At 38.8% G+C, this 25,508-nt stretch overlaps 1 protein-coding gene across 3 annotated transcripts in view; it reads left to right on the top strand.

Moving 5' to 3' along the window:
• LOC121869531 overlaps positions 1–25,508 on the top strand; it is a 67,866-nt gene that overhangs the window by 23,788 nt on the left and 18,570 nt on the right. The window contains exons 5-9 of one of the 3 annotated variants that reach the window (XM_042370899.1): positions 8,947–9,025; positions 12,841–13,040; positions 13,171–13,317; positions 22,315–22,455; positions 24,997–25,145. In XM_042370899.1, coding sequence (XP_042226833.1) covers positions 8,947–9,025; positions 12,841–13,040; positions 13,171–13,317; positions 22,315–22,455; positions 24,997–25,145 — 716 coding nt within the window. Of the gene's footprint in view, positions 1–8,946; positions 9,026–12,822; positions 13,041–13,170; positions 13,318–22,314; positions 22,456–24,996; positions 25,146–25,508 lie in introns of all 3 variants that reach the window. The other 2 variants (XM_042370898.1, XM_042370900.1) reach the window with 2 other exon arrangements.

Here is a 25,508-nt window from a genome sequence, read left to right as displayed (position 1 = left end):
ACACCAACTTCACACTGCTAGCACTGAGGGCCGTGGCTGGTGTGATGAGTCCACAGCATGACTGTTTTTCATTAAAAGTCCCTGCATAGTATCCTTGCACTTACCCATAATCACATCAAAAGTTTACAGTTGTACCAAATTAATGACAAATGTAAAAACATCCTACAACCTATAAAAAACTAATTAATATTATTAGGTCGCCATTATAACACTCAATGTATGCCCCCTAAAGTCAAACAAAGAATGAAGAATGTATGTCATTCTGGAAGAAAAGTAAGTTTGATTATAGATGAATCGGAGAACATAAAAAAAATCGACTCACCAAACAGCAGAGAAGGTAGCATTTTCCTTAGAGAGCAGTCCTGTAGCCGTATTCCTTAACAGTACAGGTCGTCAATGTTGCAGGCAGGTGGGGTGTGACTACATTCCTGGAGCATCCAGGGTCACTTAATCAAGAGTTGTGTCGTCGGGATCATCGACCAACTCCTCCTCACGTTGCTGATCCCTACCTACCCCTCTGAGATCGTCCTGCCTGGCTGTCAAGGCTTGGAGCCATTCCTGGGCCCTACCCTCCAGAAGGATCAGGTGACTCCTAAGGTCGTTGACCTTCTCTGGTGCCAGCAGCCTGTCGTGCGGGTGCTTAGGCGAGAGTACCACCTGGGAGAGGTCAAACTTCTTCTCCCAGTGTCCTCTCCCCTTATATCAAGCAGAACTTGATGATGTTCCCCTCCACATCAACCGGGCTATAGTCCTTCTTGATGATGAATCCTTCAGGAAACCCCCTGTCTACGGCAAGCTGGCAGGCCTGGGTGAAGCCGGGTGCTGGTCGCTTAGTGGCATAGTTGAGGAGGGCTCGCACGTCCAAGAGGTCCTCCCTCTGCATGGCAATAACCAGGAAACCCTTCTTGATTGCTTTGCCAATGATGAGGACGTACTACAAAGGTGTTGTATATGTGGGGCGTCTTCCTCAGTTTCTTTTCAATGCTGCCGAAGGTCCTGTCACAAGGGAGGTACGAGTGGTCGCTCTTCATGAAGATGAAGTAGACCCTGGCGAGGCGTGTGACATGTACTTGCTGTAGGGCCATGGGAATCATGAAAATGTTTTTGTGCTGACTGCTGCAGTTATCACAGAAGACCCGTAGCCGGGTAAAGGCTTCACCACGGTCATCCTTCCTCACCTTCAGCAGACAGCTAGCTATCTCGTCTGCCCCCCCCGCCTCCTGTTGCCTTGTCCCAAACAAACATGCTAGCATCCTGCTTGTCCATGTCGTATGCACAAAAGTTGTACACCCACAACTTTTGCTTATAGTAGGCCTTGCTTGCACGTAGACGGGGGCAAGGAAGGGTCTGCTGCAGGTCGATGGCCACTATCTTGACATCACCATTCCCAGGGCCACCCTCCTGCACCTGGTGAAGAAGGTCCTGAGGCACCTGTGCGATGGCCTTGTGCTCCCTCAGGGTGTTCCTCACGTCGCTGGTGTCCTGAGCATCCTTCTGGAGGGAAAAGATCTGGGTCTCCAGCTTCTCACAGGTGTTGCAGAAAACGGTGAGAGGAGCACGGAACACGATGTTGTAGTCCCTTGTGAACACAGTGTCGTAAAACTCTCAGAGACAGTTTTTTCATCAGGATAATGTTCGCTCATCCACACCAGGTAGCTGCTGTGGAGTTCGGCGATGCTGCCCCCGGCCTCCAGATACTGCCTGTGAGGGCTGTGTGCACGGCTGTAATGGCTAGCGAGCACTGGCAGGGCACGAATGTGCTTGTGCACATGTTGCAGGCGGCTCCCTGTGATGGCCCTGGTGAATGGATGATGTCCTCGCTTGTTTGGGATGGGCGTTCTACTTGGTGATTCCTTCCTTTTATGCATCAAGACCTCCATCTTCTTCTTGTCAAGCCCGTGAATAGTAGCGAAACCTTGGCGGCAGACCTTAAACTCGTGCTGCCGAAGCTTCACAAAAAAATGGTAGGTAAAAGGCCTACGGCTCACTTCAGCTTCAGTTCACTTTCTCTTCACGGGCACGTCCCTGATGAGTAATTGCAGGTAACCATTCTGGGTGTTATAGTTACCAATTGCCCAGAAATTGGTGAAAATGGTCTTCATGTTATCCCTGCCAAGCTTGTTGAAGCAGCCATTTGGGCAGGGAGGGCCGACCTGCCTTGCCCTGACTACTTTCTTGGTGAGGTAACTTACATATTCCTCACCCAAATTCCGTTTACGCTTGGCAACCTCCTATGCCCACTCGTCAACCCTATGCTCTCTTATCTTGCCCCTTTTTTCTATAGGGCCTTGGGGGCTCCTTACCCCTGCGACCTGTACCATGTGGTGCTTCACCACCAACCCTAGGCTCCCCACCATCACCAACATTCTCACCCACGTCACCTGTACCATCAACATCACCAGTAGCATTTGTTTCACCATAATCACCACTAAATTCACCACCAAAATCACTATCACGAAGCATGGCTGGGGTGTCCACGTGAGCACTGTTGTCACTAGACGCACACGCAGGATTTAGGGCTCCTGAACCCTCACCAGAAGGGCTGGCCTCACTCGAATCTTGCTCTAAAACTTGGCCCGACATTGCGTAGCACTTCTAATGCCCGTGAAACACGAATAACGTCAATGTTACACCAAAAAGTTATAAAAAATAGCAGTAGAAACACTGAAACGCCTTATGCTATGCAGCAGCTGGGCAAGAATATCAGGGTGGCAGCATCAGGGCGAGCAGATTGGCCTAGGAGCTATCACGTAGCAAGGGAAATCCATTGTGATTGGCTGACTCAGGGGTTATGGCCCGCGGGACGCGAGCTGTCATTAGCTCACGCTCCTCTCACTCTGAAAGGGATTTGACCACCTTTACAGCTGGTTACGTAGCTCCCAGCCTGGGGCGAAATGACACCCTATTTTTGAAGGACTTTCAACCATATTGCTAATCTACCTCGGGGATTACATCCAACGCAACATGAAGAGGAAGGGTGAAAATAGTGATATCCATCAAAAAACTCGTTTTACCTGGGGTGGCGTTTTACCCCCTTGTAATGCGGAGTGCTTCACATATTGTACTCGGCAGCAGATCCTGTCATCTTTAGCCTACAATAGGCAGACACTTCACTCAATTGAATGGAATACATAATTAATCACGTCTTAACACTTTTGATGAAGGTTGGGTGGGAGATTATTGGGTCACGTTACTAACCTGACCTGATGCAATGTCAGGTCACCCATTTGTGGGTGGGGGATGAGTGGGTCTTAAGATTTGAAGATGTCTTGAATGACATTATTTTTTACTTATGAGGTACTATATACATAGTGCTGTACTGTATTGTATGAAGGGTACAGGTATTAATAAGCACATACTATTACAGTAACATATCTTTACTAATTAATGAAAAACAAATAAACAATATTGTAGCATGAATGAGGCAGAACAGTAGACAAACAGTGAGGCGACCCTGGGGGGGTCGTGGTCACATTTACCCCCCAATGGACCTTCTCCCTCTCCCTCCTTACCTCACAGCATTCATTAGAATCTTTATTTGTGTTAGAGAGATGAATTTGATACCATAATGATTGTCTATTTAACGTTTCCAATGTCCTTAAATAACAAGCTGAGTAATAAGGTAAAATTAAGTATTTTACTGTACAGTATGTGAAGGGTTCTGATATTAATAAGCTCAAATTATTACAGTTTCTATCCTCAAGTCTCTGTGTAAAGAACTAAACAAAGAATTTATCTGAAATACTCCATAACATTCGATACCATAATATCCTGACCACTGGGGTTAGTTATATAGACTTTTCCCTATAAAAAAGCCATAAGTTTAAGCACCATATTTGTTACGCCCTTAGGGGTAGATTGTTATATAAACTCAAATCACTTAAGTCTTTCAAATATCAGTAATTATTATTATATTCTGAATCCCAGTTCCCCCAACAAAGGTCAAGTTAACAGGTCAAAACCTAAACAAGTCAATAAAAATATGAACATTTATTAACTTATTCCCACCACCACATATACATAGAAGAAAATAAATAACAATGATAATAATATGTTTGGAGGTGGCTGAGTACTGTAAGGACTGAAGGTCCAACAAGATTACACAAAATCAAAATCATGCAAAGCAAATCTCAGTAGTCAAATACCAACTCCCAAAACACCAGAGAGAGGGTATGCTACTTAACTTAAGGCAGTTGTGCCTAGACTGACTAGAGTGTACCAGTAGGTCTCCGACGTCGCCTCTCTACCGTCGAATACTGACGTATTATATCCCTATTGGCCAAACCGTAAGCTTTATCTAAATTACCTATTGACATTAGTTCCACTTACCTAACCTATATACAAACCTAATACAATATACCTGTAATATAATACACTCAAACATAATACACAATGTAATAAAGTTAATACTTAAATGACGAATCATTCAGTGTGGGCGAGTAATGAGCGAAACTGCTCAAGCTAACCACACACCATCCAAACCAACGTATTTCATACCAAGAACAGAAACTTATGGCGTACCCACTCGTAACACATTACTGTACTCATTTTGTACTCAATGTATTACGCTAAAGGACTAAAAATTTTATCTTGTGCAAATTATAACATGTTTAGACTCAAATTCATCGTTACCTTGCAAGGATTCCAGTAATGCAAATTATATTCTCTTAAGGCAAGTCTGTGACATTTTATAAGAGAAAACTTTAAGCCTAAAACAAAATTCATCCCATTAGTTGTTATCACCTCCATCTGCCTCCCCTGCTAGCTGGGAGGGGAGATTAACATGTACTTCAGGATTATAAAAGACAGGGAGTTTTAAGTTTTTTTGCTTATAAACTGCCACTGACTTGATTTAGCAGAACATAACATGCATTACTGGAATTCTTGTAAGATAGCGATTAATTTGAGTACAAACATCTCATATTTTGCACAAGATAAAGAAATTAACTTGGTACATTTGAATACTGGTTGTGATAATTTATGCGGTTGCTCAGCAGTTGCGAAGCTTTGTGACATCACTAGTGTTTAATGCTTCTCCATATGCCCTGGTTTATTCATTGATCAGTTGTCTAAGTGCAAAAGTAGCCCAGTCGAGGTTTTGTGTTTATTAAAGATATCTTCAGGTCATGAGACCCACCAATCCCCCACCCAAGAAAGGGTGACCTGACATTCCATCAAAAGGTCAGAAAATATGAGACTACTAATCCCCCACCCTACCTTCACCTGACTTTGTGTCGGGTCAGTTACGTAGACCCATTAATCCCCTGCAACTCCATGGGTGTGGAAAATACCAGTCTCTGCTGTAACACACAGCTTCTTTCACGGCCGTATCATATAGATTTTTAATTTTTAAATATACTTATTCCACCAAATGTTTAGATAAACCATTCTGGATTATTATAGTAAAGGAATGGATTTTCTAACTTAATTAGAACTGCATTTATGGACTTCAGTAGTTTAGAGGAAAACATCCCCAGCACCCAGAAACATTCTGGGGCTAGTGTGTGTCTGTGCAAAATGTCTTGTTTAGACACTCTGAAACTTTTCCCAGTAACCGGAAAAGATTTTGGGGATAAGGAAGTTTCCTGAGTTTGAAAAAGTTGTTTGGTTAACCGGAAATCTCGTATCCCCGGAAGTGCTCTGCACCAAGTGTTCCGGCTGACAGGGACATCACTGTACTGAACTGTATAGTACTCAGTGTCAACTGCAATATAGGGCGTCCTCATTATCCGAGCATAATATGGACCAAATAGAAAGACTAAAGTAATTCCATGGATGAAGGGTAATTAATTCCCATAAGAATCAATAGGATGAGGGTCTACCACATTGTAAATTACACTCAGAACATTTATATACCTAAGAAATATTTAATCAACATTTGATTATGAATTATTTTACCAAATTATTAAACTTTATAGCTTCAAGTCGTTTGTGGTCGGTGTGTTGATGTAACTTAGGCTACCAACCAATCGGTCAGCCAACTGCGTACACATGTACTCGTACACTCATTTTAATGAAATACAATGTTAGGTCACCCATTGCATATGCTCTCACATTTGGAGTGAAGGTGGGATGGGGGATTAGTGGTCTTATGTTACTGACCTGATGCAATTTCAGGTCACCCATTGTTGGGGTGGGGGATTAGTGGGTCTCATGACCTGAAGCTTAGGTATTCTAGTGTCTACTTTTTCCTACTTTCACATTTACTGAATGTACAGTACAATATATGTAACTGTAATCACTTTTCATGTCGTAATGCTGCTTTGACCTTGTACAGTATTCTTGGCTTGTATAATGGAAGAGGACTGTAAACTAATTGTGTCATGATGCTAGGCTTACAGGGGATAGGCTAGGAAATGCATAGCTTATCATGGGTATCCCATGCAGTCTCATGACAGCATTGGCCAATTGAACTGTGCGAGCCAAAGTTCCAAGTTACCCAAGTGGTCTTCCGTAACTCCCGGAACCTTTTTCTCCAGACCTGGAGCAGAAAGGTTTGGAGAGATTTTCTCCTAATTTTTCTGTTAGTTGTGCAATATTTTATTCTGTAATTTGTTCCCCAAACTTGGAAAAAACCAATTTTGAGATATTTTCTTGGATTTTCCCAGAATTTTCTGCAAAATATGGCTAATTTTAAGACCCAGAATTAAGAAAAATCTGGGCTAATTTCAATTTCGGCTTGTGGAGAATTCCGGGAACCGGACATTCCAGCCTTCCCTCTTCCTTTCCCTCTGGTTATACAGTTTGGCAGAGAATTTATCAAACATTTTGTCTGTGATACTATACTGTATCCAGGTCCTTTAAGCATATCATCATTATCAAATCATACTTTTCATTACCAAACAGATTTTTCATTACAAAATTTCCTTGAATTTGGTACAGTACTGTAATGGAAAATACCAAATGGAAACCATACAGCTGAGATCTCTAGGATGTAGCAGGAACTTGCTCACCAAGTGCACTAATCCCGAGAGTCAAACGCTGCAGCCTTGGTCACAAATTTTGAAGACTTGACAATGAAATTTCAAAAAGAGGTAGTAATAGAGTTACCCACAAATTTGCATGAACAAATTTGAAAGTTAGGAATTATCGTGACTCCACTGTATTGGAATAGTTTCGGAAGGGCAAGAAGACTACCCATTTAGCTACTTCATTGATAGAGTATTCGAATAATTATTAAATGTTTTAGGACTTAGTCAATGAAGGCTCATCTATTGTATGTAGATTGACTGAATGGTTTGTTCTGGTTGTAGTTCTTGGCATGGCTGCTTTGATTGTGTAGCATTGCCATCTCCTATGCTTTCAGTCTCTCATTTCAGCATCATGGTGAAAGCCATTAAACTCTTAACCAGGTTGCATTCCTTTCATGTATGACCTCAGGGAAATCAAACCTTTGACTTTTTTAGGTTGTATCACTTAAGTCTATCCTTTAGATAGGAACTTGGGTATAGATAAAAATGTTCATCTCAGGATATGTAGACGAGACTGCCAAGCCACTGGACTGTGTGATGCTTCAGAGAGTATGAGGCCAATTACTTTTTAACATAGTTCCTGGGATAAAGAGAACTGTCTGCCTTTTGGTGCAAGCTTACTTGGAGTAATTAAGTTGCCATATTTATTATGTGAGTTTTAAATAAAGGATTGATCCTGAAATTCCATTTTATAACCAAGCATGGATTGGGCAACTCAGATCCCTTGTTCCTCCTTTAGTGTGGTGAGGTGAGGTAGAAGCAAGGAATATTGGAATTTCATGCCAAGTTTTTAACCATAGCAGTTGGTTTTGTAGTACAGTATGTATGTGTTGGGTTAGGACCCAACTCTTGGCTTAACAGGGATGAACAAATACTGTTGATTCTGAAGTCCGAAAACATGGGAAATCTATATCTACTTATCCATCAAACTATCTATCTACAGGCATCCCCAGTGTTATGGTATTTTGGGTTACAGAAATTTGCCCCTACGGAATTTTGAAATTATGACCCAAAGATTGGGATACGAAAAAAAAACACATCCTTGCGGAATTCTGGTAAATAAAAAAAAAAGAAGTGATTTTTAACCTATATTTTTACCAAATTTGTAAAATTTATTTCGTGTGGATTCTCGGTGGTAGCCACAAGGCAGTTGGGAAGGCCACTCACCTCCCCAGTTGTCAGCAGCCACCACAACAATGGCACTGCTCAGTTAGAATTCTTTCGCCAGTTTGTGTTCAGTTATACTTCTGTGTTACTGTGTACTTTTAGTCAAGGCGAATGGAAAAAGACCATCAAGTTCAAGTGAAAGCAGTGGTGATAAAAGATTCCATAAAGGAATTGCGTTGGACATCAAACTTGATGTATAAGGAGGTAACTCGCAGTAACTTCTATCGCACCACCTCACCTCCTATACCACTTAACATCGCTTCTGGAAGTAAAATTATCATATTACATCATGAATGACTTATTGTATGTGGTTTAAGCTGTCTATTTTCGTACATATAACCCTTTATGTGCTTGTGTTTCGTTTTTGGGCATCAAAAATTTCATAGGAACGCATCTCAACTTATATAATTGGAGTGAATGGGAAAAATGGTTCGCAATATGGAATTTTTCGTTGCGGAAAGATTTTCAGGAACGGAACCCTTCCGTAACCCAGGGGATGCCCGTACTGTACTTCCTTTTCTCACCTAAGGGGTCAAATGATAGAGAAAGTGGTGCAAAGAGGATAGGCAGCAACAGGAGTTGGCTGAAACAATAAGCAGGAACACTCCACACACTTCATTTTTTTCTTCAATAACTTGTACCGAAAAATTCTGTTTTCCTGATCTGCACAAATATGTGTTAGAGTTTCTTTTATTTTAAAAGAGTAGTGCTCTAAGGATTTAGATGATATTATTTATTTTGTACAACCTTTTAACTACATATTTTACTTGTATCTAAAACATAGAATTTAGAAGTTGCTTGATTTCAGACAAATTCTTTAAGTGATGAGGAAGAATTTCGACCTCGTAGAGGTCGTGGACGTGGACGAGGTTTGGGGGGAAGTAGAGGTGAGTGTAAAATTATCAACCTTTATTTTGACTTATAGTTATACAGTATAATAATAAAAAGATTTGTATTAATTTTAAGGCATGCTTTTGATAAGATTATTCCCAGGCTTATCCCCTTTTTTGTGGTTGTAATAGAAAATTTATAAGTACAGTACTGTACATTAAAACTACAGTGATTTTAACTAAGATTGAATCCGGGCATCCATGACAATAAGTGATTCCCTCACTCACAAATTATATCTAACAATGTTAATAGTATTGTAAGGTCTCATGGCAAGGGTTTTAATAATTATCAGAACAATGAATAATTATAATTTTTTTTTTTGCTAACCAAAAATTGGGAATTGTTAATAAATGACTCGGCCAAGAAGGTTGGTGTTGAACCCTAATAACAAACACTAGGGTTGAGAGAGGTGCTCTTTGGCGAGATGCTGGATACTCGCCTCACTGCACTTAACTGAACCGCACGAGAGATAATTGAACGTAATGAGTCGTGGCAAGTTCGTTATTTGAGATAAAATGGTGGAGTTTGTTGCATTAGCATTGGCTGAGAACCACATGTGCAACACTTTATTTTTCCTTTTTGCCACAATGATATACCAGGCAATTCCTTTCACACTAGGACTGTTTGTTGAAGGGCCAGACAAACTATCACTTGCACTCGAAGGGCCAGGGACACTGGGAGGCACCACACTATCACCACGTGGTGCAATCTCTGTACTTTTTATGTTTTCCCACCCCTCCACCTTCACCAGCAATGCGAGGCATAGTTCAAAACTATCACAACACTGTTATAATTAAGTTAAATCACTGTGATAAATGAGGAATCGGCACAAGCTGCTAGAAAATGGTGGGAAATGTAGGTCAAGGTTACGTCCCGTGCTGTTGAACCACAAAGGGCGAGTGGTGTGGTCACTCCCATAACCTTGGAGGTAGTCTACATTGGTGCCAGATCAAACCAACTTTACCAAATGCACGCTTTGAGTATCGAGCGTTCATGCGCAAACCTAAAATTATTGTAATTTTCAAGTTCATATGGAAATTTGCATATGAAAGCCCTAAACCGATAGCTTGGATCATACACAAATGTGCATATGAAAACCCCAAAAGTATTAAGTATGGGAATTTTTTTTTTGTGAAACAATACATTGGATGATTGCTTTTGAAAGTATTAAACAGAGATCCAATTATTTCCTCTAATGAATAAGAAATCTATTTACATTTATCTTGGCCTTGAGCTAGCAGTTTGTCCATTTTTAATATGAGCAAATGCTTGGATTTTTTTAGGTTGAAGAAGGGGAGCAATAATAATGGACGAGTTGACTGTCGGAATTTGTTCGTAAGATGGCAGGTCAATGGGTAAAGAAAACGCTTAAATTCACTATGGTAATGATATTTTTAAAATACATTAGGTCAAAAAGTGTAAAAAATAGGGTTAAAATTACTAAAAAGTTAAATGACTGCAAAAAGCTGTGATTGGTTGCGGCGTCATTGACTAGTGCGAGCCGCAGAGCGGGAGCCTCGAGGCAGCAGCTGTGGTGTGTGTGTTGTTACCAGCAGAAATACAGGACTTGTGGCCATATACAATGTTGAAGCAAAGCACAAAGAGTCGTTGGTGCTTCGTGCCAATGTGCAAGAGTACCGACAAATCCTCACCAGGCAAAATTTTCATCACAGTACCGAAAGATAAGTAGTTAAGAAAGAGATGGTGGCTTGCTGCTTGACTGCAGTTCCTCATGTCAGAATACTGCATCTACTGTTGTGAAGATCATTTTGATGTGAGTATTAAGTTGATATACTGTACGCAGGCATACCTTATTTTTAGGTTAAAATAAATTACTGCTCAAGTATCATCGTGTGTATTTACTTGCTGGCTGCCAAAATGATGCAAAAGACCGATAACACCAACATGGAAGTTTTCACCACTGTTCTCTATTTCATGTTTGGAAAATGTAAGTTCATCATTGATGTCTATATTTAATGTTGTGGAAGGACTAGGGACGACCATGGCCGGGGAATGATCAGATGACAGATGTAATTTAACGTGCTTCATAGCTGGCTGGCCGAGTTCTTCATAATACTCTACTATCCTATTGACGTCTACTTTTGGTAAATTTCTTTCATCTGCCTTGATGAACCCTGAAAGTAGTTGTCCAATCATCTCAGCTGATCGGCTCTGTAAATAAATATTATAAGATAATTAATTGTGCTTTACTGTGCAACACAGTAATACTACAGTATATTGAATATATAAATATTATTAAGCACATTAACTAATTCAATGGATATTAGCTGCCTATACTACAAGTTTCATAGTATATACATTCCAAACAGTATTGATAATTTTTTGGATTTGGTCATCTGGGGAACCTTAAGAGTCTAACTATGGGATGAAGTACTTTAAACAATAAGACACATTATCACTTCGGGATTTCTGTTGCAAAACATTTTTTGATTGCATCAGAAAATACAAGTCATATTTTAGGTTAAGGTATGGTGAGTTATAAGGTTAGCTTAACATACATCGGTAAGGGGGGGGGGGGGTAGTAACTCAAAACTAGTGATAGAAATGAAGGTCTAAATCGTTCATAACACATCACAAACCACCAGTAAAACATAGTCTGCATTTCTATTTACAGGGATGACCAAAAGTTAACATTTACCCAAAATATAGCCTATCTTGAAACTAAGCATCCAAATACTTATGGTAGTTAAAGTAAAAATTTCCCCAATAATTAATATAAATGATGATATATCCCAGTGGTTGGCAGGTGGTTATGTCATTGCAAATGGCGGCCCTGTTACAAGAGAAATAACTTATCTAGACTATTATAGCAGGACTTTAAACTTTTACTACAAATTATTTATACCGTATCACTCTATGAACGTGGCAGAGTGTATTTCTTGTGTTTACCCAGAACCGTCAACTCGTCCATTGTAGCCTGGCTTACAAAGTCCCTATAATGAGTGCTGTCTTGTGGTCTCTTAATACATTGCAAGGGTTTGGATCTCCTGCCATCACTGAAGTCTGGTCTCTTTGTTTTGACCAGTTAAAAAGACTTGACTCAAAATTAAAAGAATGGTGAAATTTGGAGTATCGCTTGAGTACAGATCTAATGCCATAACCATTAACCCTTAAGCCCCAGGTTAGGGTGCTGCTGGCAGTACACACACACACACACACACACACACACACACACACACACACACACACACACACCCCCGTGGGATAAATCGAGAAAAAATCAACTTTTCCAAATATAATAAATAAAAAATAAAAAAATTGACGGGAAAATAGGCAGACGTTCTCGAACGTCACCCGGGGCCTAAGGGTTAAACATAATTTTTAGATGATTGTTGGTGATTGCTTTTTTTTAGCAGATTCATTTTGTAAATTACTCATACCTTTAAAGTAAACAAAATTGATTTAAGCATTTGCTTCTTTGAATGCCATTATGATCAGTAGTTGTCATCATGCAGAATGGTTGAAAGCTTAAGAAAATTATTGTGTTCTTTTATTAATAATATTGTTCTTTTATTTAAATTACCCTGAAATGTTAATGCATGTTGAATATATACTGTAGTGGTACTGTATACAGTGAATCTTATTACAGGACAGGTGTACTATATGTAAAATGCTTGTGTTGAGAAAGAATGTAGAATGTTTCTCATTAAACTGTATGGCTTATAGAAATTTACTTAGTTTGTTTAAGTTTGTTCATTTGTAATTTATAATTTTATGGGTGTACAGAACTGGGATTTGAAAATAACTGATCTTGCTCTGCCTTTACCCTAAGGCGTATTCATTTCTTCAGGTCGTGGTTCAGGTAGAGGTGGAGTCAAGCGAACATTGGATAGTAATAGCGGCAAAGTTTCCTCTAGTGGTGACAAATCGTCCTCCCCTGGCGCAACTAATCCTCCGAAGAGGCGTGGCCGGCCCCCGACCTATCAGACGGTGACAGTAGTCAGTGGCGGCGGTAGTGATGGTGGCGGGGAGGATAACGTAGTCATAAGTGTAAGTTCTTCTGTTTTTTTATTAGCATGTTAAAGTGTTGGTAATATGAAGATCTGTTGGCTCAAGATTGGAGATGTTTAATTTGGAACAATATTCTGAAAACTGATTGATTAAATTCACGTGCTCATAGACGGATGATAAGAAATCACCATCCAAGCTGAGCTCTGCCTACAACTATGCCGGCGGTCGAGTCCAGCGCCAAAACCAGGCAATCCGGCTGCCAGAGGGGCCTCAGCTTACTGCTGAACAGCTTAAAATGGTTGAATCTCAGTTCAAGGTTAGTAAATCATTGGCATAATGTACAATATTTTTTTAAAGAGGTAAGTACCTGATCTTCCCAGTTAAGCGATACAACTACTTTTCAGCTGGGTTGTTGACTACTTGCCATGGATGCATGTAGTAAAGTAATTAATTTGATATGATCTATATCAGTCTTTCTCAACTCATTAAAGATCTTTATTGGAACCCTTAAAGCTAACTTATGAAATTAAAAGGGATATGTATTTGTAAAATTCTGGATATTATACAATAAACTCATCTCAAGCCAAAAGTTCATATTACGACATGCATGCACATATTGTACAGTAAAACCTTCTTTTCTTTTTAAATAGATGTTTGGCGCTCATGTCTATTTTATGTTTTTTAATATATTGTATTAGATTTATTAAACTATATTCTTTGCATGTGCTTTAAAATAAAGACTTAAATATACTTGTTAGATATTTGTTCACCATAAATAGTTACATGTAATTAAGAGACAAGAAAACTGTTTGGATCTTTAGAAATAAATAAGGTCAAATATTTTGTTTTGTTTTGTTTGGAGATGAATTATCCCAAATACTGCCTAATAGCCACCACTTGGGAAGTATAGATGCTATAGTCTGTTCTCTCAAAGCTTGCAACTGAGGCCTAGGTTCACTTTGTAGCAAGGCAGATGGACACCCCAAGAATCATTGCAGATCATTAGTACTGTATTTAATGTATTGTACTTATATTATGATATTTGAATGTGTAATAACCTTTTTCTGTGCTAATCTCTGATAATTTCTGTATTTGGGGAAGCAAAAATTAGCATGTGAAATGATCTGCTAATAAAAACATCATAAAGAGAACACGAGCATGAGGAACAAATTATGGGACGTAAACTCTTCCTCGCCAGATGACATTACGTAGTGTGTCTGGAATTTTTTATTTTATTTTTTCTTGGTCTTATCATATTTTTATTACCAGTGTGTTTCACATACTAATTTTTGCTTCCCCAAGTGTGGAACTATCAGAGATCAACACAGAAAGATTATTATCCCTTCAAATATAATACTGTATACAGTCACCTCTGAATTTACATGGATTTAATTTGCACATTTCTGAAATAACACTAGAATTAAATTAATAACTATTTATAAAATAACACAAAGTTTTTTAAATAGCGAGGTTTTTAAAAGAGCACTATTGCGCCGGGCAGTTCCCGTACGCCGTCCCAGCCATCATTCAACGTGTTAGCACTGTATTATTGGGTTTGTTTCTACTATCGTATTATTATTATTTGATTATTATTATAATTGTTATTGTATTATTATTGTAAATAAAACTTATTGAAGGAAATAGATTAAGAAATTACAGTTTTTAGGGAGCATTTCCCCTAGCCCCTGCCATTTCCTTTATTTCTTATGGGATAATTTAGTTTGATTTACATGGCCATTCTCAAGAACGTTACTACTTTGTAAATTGAGAGATGGCTGTAAATACAATACAGTAGATTACAATACTAAAGAACTGCAATGATTCTTGGGGTTTCTGTCTCCCAATTAATCATTTGTCTTGCTACAAACTGAACCTAGACCTCAGTTGAAAGCTTTGAGTGAACAGACTATAGCACTGAATCCTCCTCCTCCTCCTCCTGTATTATCCTCTATGATTTATCCTTTCATTAGTTGCTGATCACCACTTGGAATGTACGGTCATGGAAAGAAGTCGTGTCATTCCTCCATCCCATCCCCATCCGTGAACCCTGAAACTCGTGAACCTGTACAGAATCCGAGACATCACATGACCCAGTGTGCCATCTATGGACCTTACAATGTGTGATGTCTCGGATTCATAGTTTCATGAGTCTCAAGGTTCATGGATGGGACAGAGGAATGACAGTACTTTTTTCCATGATCGTAGTTTACTCTTGTTGTGGTTCACCAAATAAATATGGTCCTGCTGAGAGAAAAAACACAAGGTTGAGAAATTTCTATGCTCATACAAATTACAGATCTCCATTTCAAAAATCCAAAATGCATGGGACCAGGGCCCTCTCATATGTCTGAAATTTTCAGTTAACTGAGGTCATTAAAAAAACACTAATACAGCATGCCTTGACAATTTGCGGATCTCGATTATTCACGGATGGCACCCTGGATGTACCCAGGAATGTCTCAAGGGTAGTTTTAAAGTGGCTGGCATTTTTGCGGCCGGGACAGGGAACCATTCGTTCTAGAGACAAAACACATACTGTACAAATAGATAATAATGAGAAAATCCTCTCGCAAATAATCAGAAACAAGACACAAAATGTATTAAAATGTGAGTCAACCTCAAGTCAACTCCATGCTTTGTTATTAAAGTTATAACAAAGCACGAAGTTGACTTGAGGGGAGACTCACATTTTTAATACATTTTGTTGTCTTGTTTCTGATTATTTGTGAGAGGATTTTCCCAGTTTTATTTGTTTGTATGTGTTTTGTGTGCATCTGTGTGTGTGTGTGTGTGTCTGTACACACACACATATATATATATACACTGCAGGTAAAAAATAATTGTGCTAAGGGCAAACACATAATGAAATATACATTTCTTTGCACACAAATAAAAATGTACCTCTCTTGGTCAGCAAATGTTATTTGCGGATTTGGCTATTCGCGGCAGTTGTGGAACCTAACCCCCGCGAATTTTAAGAGCATGCTGTATTTCAGTAAGCCCCAAATATGAAAAGTATAAAATAATATATAATACAGTATGTACAGTACAATTGAAATTAAACTAACCTAATTTAAAAGGTTAATAATAATACAGCGCAGAAACAAGTATTGGAGTCGATGAATTTCAGAATCAAAAGAGCGAGTCCTGTTGTCTTGGTAGGGTTGCCAAAATCCTTCATCCCTTGTGTCATATTTTCTCAACACAATTTTATATAGATAGATTTTTGAATGACTGTACCTACAGTTAAAGATTAGGAAGTATAGGGCTGTCTGGACTCCAGTATTTGAAGACATGATTTGGCTTTAGTGAGGGTAATATAATACTTGCTCAGTGAAGATAACTTTGTTTATTTACCTCTTCAGTCAGTAGAGTTGTGCTACACTGCCATCGCTCGGCGGCTCGGTGAACAAGCATGAGTGCGGTAAATTTAAAATACAGTAGACCCTTGTCATTCATGGGTTTGTGATTCGCGATTTCAACGATTCGCAATAAGTAGATGGTGATTATGGTGGCTAGCTTGTGAGCCTTTTCCCGCAGAGCAACGAGTCACCCCACACAGCATCTCGTGTTGTACTCTCAAAACTTTAGTGTTTCTGTGTGAAATGGCCCCTAAAAGACTGCCTAGTGTCAGTGCTAGTGATGCTCGTGGAGTGAAATGTAAAAGGCAGAAGTCAGTGATGACCCTGACAAAGAAAGTTGAATTATTAGATAAGTTAAAAGAGAGGATGAATGCTGCCGTTGCTGGCCGGTTGTTTGGTATAGGTATACAGTAGTGCACTAAGGTAGTAGAAGTTGCTATTCACGGTTTTGCTTATTCATGCCATTCCTTGGAACCTAACCCCCTCTCTCCCCCGCCCCCTCAATAACAAGGGTTTACTGTAGCTAAAAATGCCATCACTCATTTTTTTTTTTTAGAAGTTTTTGGTTAACTGTGGTCAAATCATGAGGAAAGTCACCCAGATTACTAACATCATGTTTATTAAGGGAGATAGTAGTGGATGGTGGTCAAGGCTCCTGGTGGCTGAGGCAGGGAGGAGAGGGTGCTGTGCAGTTGCCTGCTGTAGTGATAGGTGGGGAGACCTCCATCTTAGTTTCTACCATGAAACTTAATTCTGTTTTTTTTTTTTTTCAACTGCAGCATCACCAGAAGGCTGCACAAGGTGCTTGGGAGCTATTATGATGCATATGATACCGGTACTAGTGTACAGAAGGCAAAACTGCAACACTGCCTGTAAACAGACACAAAGTGCAGCAATACTTTTCTACTGCAAGGAGAGATGTGTTGTGACTGATACTGCTCTTACCCTCTGGGTTTCTAAGTTAAAACCTTTTTTCTTTTTTATGCTAACTGCAGCATTAGAAGGCTGCACAGGTTGCTAGGGATCATTATAGTAGTTACAGAATTAGTGAATAGAAGCCACAGACAGTAGGATTTCATGTTTTGCGACTAATTGGTTCCTGTTTTAGCGTCACGAAAGTTAAAATTGCGAAACGAGTGACATTGAAATACATGTAAATAAGCCTAATGAGTTCTGGGGTGTCACCCAAACCCCTCTATTATGACCTACAACCCACCAAGAAAATGACATTACTGTAATGTATTCATACATATTATATTGTACATATTGATGATAACTATATTTATATAGGGGGGGGTACAGTCATACTGTAGAATAACTTACCTGGATGGAATCAGTGAAATGCTTGATGGGGCTGTTTGATGGGTTCTGAGGCAGGGAGGGCTGGTTACTGCTTCCTCCCTGCTCCCTCTTCTACACCTCCTCTAACCTCAGCATCAAATCCCTCAAAGTCTTGAGGCAGCTCTTCCACCAGTAAATCACCCAATACTTCAATATCATTATCGGTGGTGCCGTCATCATCTCCTAAAGCGATGTTTGCCAAGGCATTAACAGGCAGGGCCTTGCACAGGTACCGAGTAACAAGGGCCTGCTGACGAGCATTAACACTGGACATGTACAAGGCCTTATATTCCTCCATACCCTTCTCAAGGGCAGGGCAGATAAGGCTCCGAGGATGAGGCCTGGTAACCTATTCTTCTAGCTGTTCACTGAGACGTGCGATGGTTGTGAGAAACTCAGTCAGCTGGCGTGTTGTAGGTTCACCAGGCTTAACGTCATCCTCTTGTGTTGGCTGCTGTTCTTCCTGTTCTTCATCCTCCTCCAGCATTTCTTCAATTGTCTGTTGCTGCTGATGTTGACCAACGATTTCTTGCAAATCTTTAACCTGAACATCTGAAAATCCCTGTGCTGGGACTGACCACGCTGCCTCCACGGACTGCCTCTCCCCGCTTGCCTTGGTCTGCTCTGCCCCACTTACCTCGGAATTAGCAAACAAAGGCTTCCATGCGTGTAGCACTGTTGCAACATTAATCTTATGCCATGCCTCAACAAATCTGTGCACTGGGGTCCAGACCCTCTCTTTTCATTAAAAAATTCCAATACTCTCTCACCCTCAACTTCTTGGACTCCCCCCCCTCCCATTTAATATTCCTGGTTCTGCCCCTGACGTGAAGATAAACTGTTTCACTGTCCATGCTAATACAATATTAACATTACTTTTGGGTGAGGTAGGATATGAATTTTGATGAGTTGGCCCCCAGAAAAATACCTAAATCGTAATGCGGCCCATGACTGAGGAAAAGTTGCCCATGCCTGCACTACAGTATGTCTTATCAGGTTAATTTTGACCTAACATTTGATTATAGTTTATACAAAAAGAAATGCTGAATGATATTTAGGTATATTGCTCAAAATCTCACTCTAACCTTTCTTAACTATTTAAAAAAAATAATGAAATAACCCTAATTATCTATCCTTATTTTGCTGAGGCATGACCTGTTTGAAAGTAAAGTAATATTTCTGGGAAATTTATCCTCGTTCAGAGAGGACTTCAAAACTTTTTATATAAATAATCACTGCCAGCCAAAGCTTTCATGTGTTTGTGTTGTTTCAGTTTTGCTATTCTACTTCTAATTTTGTCACCATTAACACAGTATTTTGGATAGTTTTTAATGGTGTGTTGATGTGGCTACTATTAGATTTAAGTTTGCTTAACTGTGTGTGTGTCAGGAGACTCTGGTTACTTACTGCACCTGTGTGGAAACTCACATGGACATCATTGTGGAAGGCCTCATATTGTGCTGCATTATTTTATGCATTATTGCATGACCATTGTTATTAGAGTTTGGCTCATGTAAGGTAGGGCATGTATTTTTCACTGGTTTAATGTAACTGATAATACACTGCATTGAAGAAAAGTGAAACCTTATATTGTTATGCCATGTATTGCAATGTTGCACAGGAGGGTCAAATGACACACAGAATTACTAAAAATGTTTATGGGTTCAGTTACAATTTGATAAAGCCCTCATTATTTAAGTGTAGCTTTGGTTTAGGAATTTGTAAAAGCATACAACATTGTACAATATAAAGGATGAACATCATTACTGTACTTATAAGGTCCTGGGAGTAGAGGTACCAAACAGTAAATGGTGCAGGTTCGTTGACTGCTTCGGGGTGAAGGATATAATAAATAAAGGGAATTTACTTTGGATAACAGTGTCAGAATGGTACTTTGTTTGACAAATGATCAGTACAGTAGAGCATAAACTGGACATTGAACATTCGAAGTATTGGGTTCAATTTTTCATAACAAAGCTACAGCCACAGCAATCTAATCCTTAAACTATCAATACATAAATATAACACAATAACACAACCAATGGTTATATGCCTAATATACTCACTAGAGCAGTACTGATATACAAAGCCTGAATAAGTTTTACCCAAGTTCAACAAACGTATGTCTGCCTTACTGGAAGTCCCTGCCGTGTCTGCCTCCTGACTGAGGGATCCCGTGCCTATCACTACTTAGTGTGAAACTTAATTTGGCTATTTAATACTTTAGTCTTAACTATTTTTAACACATTTGTTTGTCTTAATACATAACATTGAGCATCATATAACAACAATATGTCACCAACATCAGATACATCATCATCATTAGTATATCAATATACTTTACATCATTAACATTTACAAGTGGCAACAGTAAACCCAACCATCAAATAGAACATTCCAGCACTTGTGACAGTATTAATATTTATATAAACCTCATTCATTCTTGGTAGGTTATTTGTTATACTCTACAGTCGTGTCGCATCTTACAGGCATTCAACTTTACGAGCTTAGCTTAGGGAAAAAAAACGACACGGTGAGTAGGAGCATATGGCTGGGAGACATAACTGTTCTTCCACTTGCGTCTCACTCGGCCTCTGCTGTCGCGTGTACTGAGCAGGTGGGGGTTGTGTGCCTCTGCCAACCGACCCTTAGCAACAGTTGCTAAGGGTCGGTCGGTAGAGGCAGCACATCCCTACTGAGCTGCGATGCGGTGTGTGCACTGTCTTCTATAATTCTACTATTTTAGTTTTTTTATGCTTTCAATATTTTTCCAAAATATTCTTTGCTGAAATCAATTTGACAATCAGTGGCAAAGAGGATAAAGTAAACTTACAGCAGAGGTGATTGTGCGGTGTGCATTTAAACTGAAATAGGCCTAACCAGCTGAGTCGCCAGATGCACCATTGACAAACTGGCCACTGCTTCCACACTTACGACCACCTCCCACACAGAATACACATCCGTGCTCTTCATATTTCTTATTTTATACTTTTATATATTATATTTTCTTTATTTCTAAGTCATTAAGAGTACTTTAATGTGGCTTAACAATATGGAAAATACAGTAATATCTCTGTTAACTGGAATCCCTCTTAACCAGAACTCTCCGATCGCCAGAATTGAAATTTTCTTAGAAAATTGTTCCCAAAACTGTAATTTTCCGGAAAATTCTGGCTTTGGGAATGATTTTCCAATGGGCACATTTTCTGGAAAATTCCAAAAAATCCGGGGATGAGGGATTTTTTCTGGCGTTGAAAGACTTGTTTCGTTACTTGTAAATCTCTCATTCCCGGAATTGTTCTGCACCAGTTGTTCCGGCTAACGGAGATATCACTGTGTAATATAAAATTATAAAATAAGAAAAATAAAGAGCATATGTAGGAAGTAAATGTGTTATGAGGTGGTGAGTTACCGGGCTTTAAATGCATGACATAACATCACGGCATACAGACCTACAACAGTGGCCGCCGTATGTCTGAGTCGGCTGAGCTGGGTAATTGCCTGAACTGTGTTGCGAGCTGGATGTGTGGGAAGTATCCATGTGGAAGAACTTTGTACATAAAATAATATATACGCTCCCAGTAAATGTGAGGAATAAAAAAAAAATATTAAATAAAAGAAAAAAATGCTGTGTTGCCATTTAGCAGGAGACAGTGAGAGAGCAGAGCAGTGAGTGAGGAAACACCAGCTGTAGCTCTCTCCCTCCCACCCTCAGTGCTTGCTTCTACACACACACACTGATTAATTTCCTTTATATTTTTTACCTTTTGATAATTATTTTATACAGGTATATATTTTTTGGGGGGGCACATACTGTGTATGGTGCGCATTTAAATTGAAAAAGGCCTAACCAGCCAAGTTGTCAAATGCACTATTGACAGGTACAGTATACAGGGGGTATATAACCATGTGCTTTATGGGTGATTAAAGGGATTTTCAAGGCTAATTTTGACTACGTGTTTTTGGCTTTACGCGTCTTCTTCAGAACGTAACCCCCATGTAAGATGCGACACAACTTTACTGTATATAATATTATTATGAATTGCATTGTTTTTCTCCTTACTTGAGGTAAAGTTGTTTAAAACTAAAATTATTCTGCCCTTTGACATCTTACAATTAGAAACTATTTTACAGTATTAACAAATATTTGACTGAAATGAGAATCGTCTGATTAACATCTAGGAAAACCATGTGATTAGTTAAAGATAAGTACTGTATGTTTGAGTTTTAGAATAGTTTGTGATACAGAGTCATTGAGATCATGTATCTAATTTTGTGCATGTACTTATGCATTTGAGTGTGCACATGTGTGTGATTTAATAATTGCATTATATTGTAATTTTGATTAACTGTTTACAGTGCTAGAAGCACAAAAATTGGAAATACAGTGACTTGATTTGGACAGATGTACCCCTTTTTCATAAAAAAATTGCCATATTGTAAATGTTGCAGCTCATAGTTCTTTCTTTTTCTTTTTTTTAGGGCATTTCTTGTCTATGTAGTGAATCCAGTAATTCATTTTCATTGAATCAATAATTTTTCCATGTAAAATAATATAAGGAACTGAGGATAAATTCTGTTATGTTTTTATTGCTTGTCATGCATTACAGAGTGGCGACTTTGTAATGTCTAAGAAGGACATGGACATGATGGAGCATCCTCCAATCTGGAGGATTGATGGAAAATCACTTCTCCAAAAGTTCCAGGCCTTTGAAAAGGATGGCAAGACACTATACAGGAACATATCAACAGTAAGAGTGTAGTTATGATATGAGGCTGAAAACTATGAACACAGCTCTTTTATTTGTTGCTTAATTTTTACCTTGGCTAATAGGACTATCATGAGCTATGGTCATGGTCTATGTGTGTGGTTGTTTGTGTATTTATTTGTTTCTCCACTTTGGAGTCTAGTAGTGAAAGGGATGTGCCATATCAACACACATCTTTTACAGTGGGTAGAGTAAAGGAACAATGGTGAATGACAGGAGAATGTATGTTTACTGTACTTTGCTTTTGATTATACTATGTCCACCCTGGATTATTGGCGGAAAAGGCTGAAAGGATACAGAATTAAATATGACTAAGTCTCCTTGCAACAAAGTCATGTCTTTTAGTTTATTACTATTAATAGTTTAATAAATAATCTTATAACTATTACCTATATTCTATGCAGCCTTGTCAGCTTTTGCCATCTAAGGTACTAGGCCTGTGATATATAAACTGGAAGTGAAAAGAGAGAAAGAAATGTTAAAAGTTTTACTTTTGAGCAACCGCAGCCAGGTAATGGCTACTCACAGCATACATGGGGCCGAAGCCAAACCTAAAGCTATTGGAAAGTCACAAAGCTGAAGCTGTAGCCAGCCATTTAAAGTCATAAGCCAAAGCCTTCTAAGTAGTCATGAAGCCAACACTGGTACTTTAACACTTTTATAATACTGTATTATTCACATGTTGATTTTATAAATTATAGCAAGACTTTAAGATAAGTTGACTTTATTTTAAACTGATTATTCTTGGGGTAAGTTTTGACTGAGTGCAGGACAAAAATCCCCAAAGACGTGTAGACTATTACAATTATTATATCATAAGATTTTAATAAAAAAGGCATTATAAATACTATATAAGTTGTACTTAAACACTAAAATAAATTCATAACTATTTTACAGGAGCATATATTAACATGGCTGTGAGAACAAACATTACAAAAGGATCATCGTACAGTACTGTATCAAGCCAAAGTCAGCAAACTAAATAAAGCACAATATTCTCAAGTTCATTAAGTGTTCAGGTTCATTTATAATTCATTTTACTTCCACCTAATGCTGTGACCTACGCCCTTCAGAAGCTCCTCCGAGGTCTTCCTCTCATTCGCAAAGTCCAGACACAAGTCTGTCAAATGCTGTTGATGTGTCTTAATGTGTTGTATTTTTATCATGTTAAACAAACAGTGTGTATCATAATAGTGATGGATCTGAGGCAGCAAATTTTTTTACCTTACCCTGTACTTGGTAAGTGACGTGGGTTGTTGTGTCGGCACCGAAATAACTGACCATCATGCCAGAGACCAAAGTCGACATGAAAACATATTATCACAGGTCAATCAGGTTAGAATTACCACCCTAGGTAGTGCCAGGGAAGGTAAACTTCAGGTGAGGTCAGGTCATATGTGTGTTGGACACGTGACTTCAATCTGACCTTACATGACCTGAGACCAAAATGATGCTTTTGAAACTTTGTTATGTAGTCTATGAGTCTACTGATCTTTAGAAACATTAATATAGAAAATGGGAGGCTTTTGTCTTGATATATATACACTTTAACTGGGTGTTTTGTCCTGTACCCATTTTGAATCTTTCTATAGGCTAATAAAAGTTGCTTATAATAACAATCTAACTTTATAAATTTTATATTTCTTTGTTTCATTCATTCATTTTCATTTTCATTTATATTTGCATTAGTCACCATTAATCATTTTATTCACTTCATTCATTCATTTATTTTATTCATTACTCAAAATAAATCAGTAATGCAAAACATTTACTAAATATACATGATATCATTAACATATGAGCATAGTAATTGACAGTCAACAATCACAGAGAAACATTGCAATGAATCAAGATTTTCAAAGGTGCTGTCGATCACCCAACAGCACCTGTGGCTGAGGAGGCAAGAGGTGGTATTTGTCCAAAGTTCAGGTCAGATCATTGTGAGAATAGACCAATAGAAAGAGAAGGAATCAGCTGTAATGTCACTGAGACTGTAACATGCACCCGGACTTTCCTCTCAGGTCAGGTCATTGTGTGAACAGAAAAGTCAGGAATCGGCTCTGTGGTGAAGTCACAATATGGTCCTTGTGTCTGTGTAAAGAAGGAAATCCGAAGCCAGGCTTCAAAGCCAGGGTCATACCTTTGACTTTGATGCCAAAGCTTTTTAGAAAGTTTCAAACCCAAAGCTGAAAGCCAAGTCAAAAACTATTGGCTTCCAGAAGCAGAAGCTGGCTTCAGTCCCATGTCTGACTCAGAGACATAGTAATCAGGATTATAAGACACATTTATTTATTTATTTATTGGTAGGCTTCATGTTCTTATTTTAATTTTTGTGGTATTTAGAATAGGGAAATTCGTGAACTTAACTGAAATCTGCTTCCCATTGTTATTTTTCTTACAGTTGAACAATTGTTGCATGCTCAAGTTTGGATAGCAGTTGAACACAGTAGAGGTGGTAGTAGCTCCAGTTATTTAATTTTTTTTTGGTTTATGTATTTTATTATTTTTTAATTTTTTTCTTAGTATTCAGGATGGACATCTCATGCCAAGGCCCTTTATGTCGGAGTCCGTGTCACATTTGTGTTCCAGTCCCGGTATGACACTGTGGTGGAGATGGTTGGCATCCGATATGCAGATGATGAACCAGATAACGAAAATGAGGAGGAAGAACCGTGAGTTTGAGTTCTTTCTTCTTGTGATGTTAAGGACATTTCATGTTATTTACACAAGGTTTCCTCTGGGTTAATTTGCAACTTGAAATGTTTTACATTTAAGTTTTCTAAACCAAGAGTTCTCAAGCGACCCCATCTAGTGTGCAACCCCAAGTAATTTTATATATATATATATCAGTTAACGAATTAGCGCCCTTAAGGATTTTCAATTACTTTAACGAACAAAACTTTGAGTAACGAAAGCCATAAGAGAAACACGCTTTGTTGTGCGCATCAGCTGATCGGCTAGTCTGCCAATACAGTAATTGGTTCTATGTTTACATTCTTTTCCAGTGGAGTAAATATCAAGAAAGTTGGTCTCTT

This window comes from Homarus americanus, unplaced genomic scaffold (assembly GCF_018991925.1).
Source record: "Homarus americanus isolate GMGI-L3 unplaced genomic scaffold, GMGI_Hamer_2.0 scaffold23578, whole genome shotgun sequence".
Lineage (NCBI taxonomy): Eukaryota > Metazoa > Arthropoda > Malacostraca > Decapoda > Nephropidae > Homarus > Homarus americanus.
This window is presented reverse-complemented; position numbering and strand designations above follow the sequence as displayed.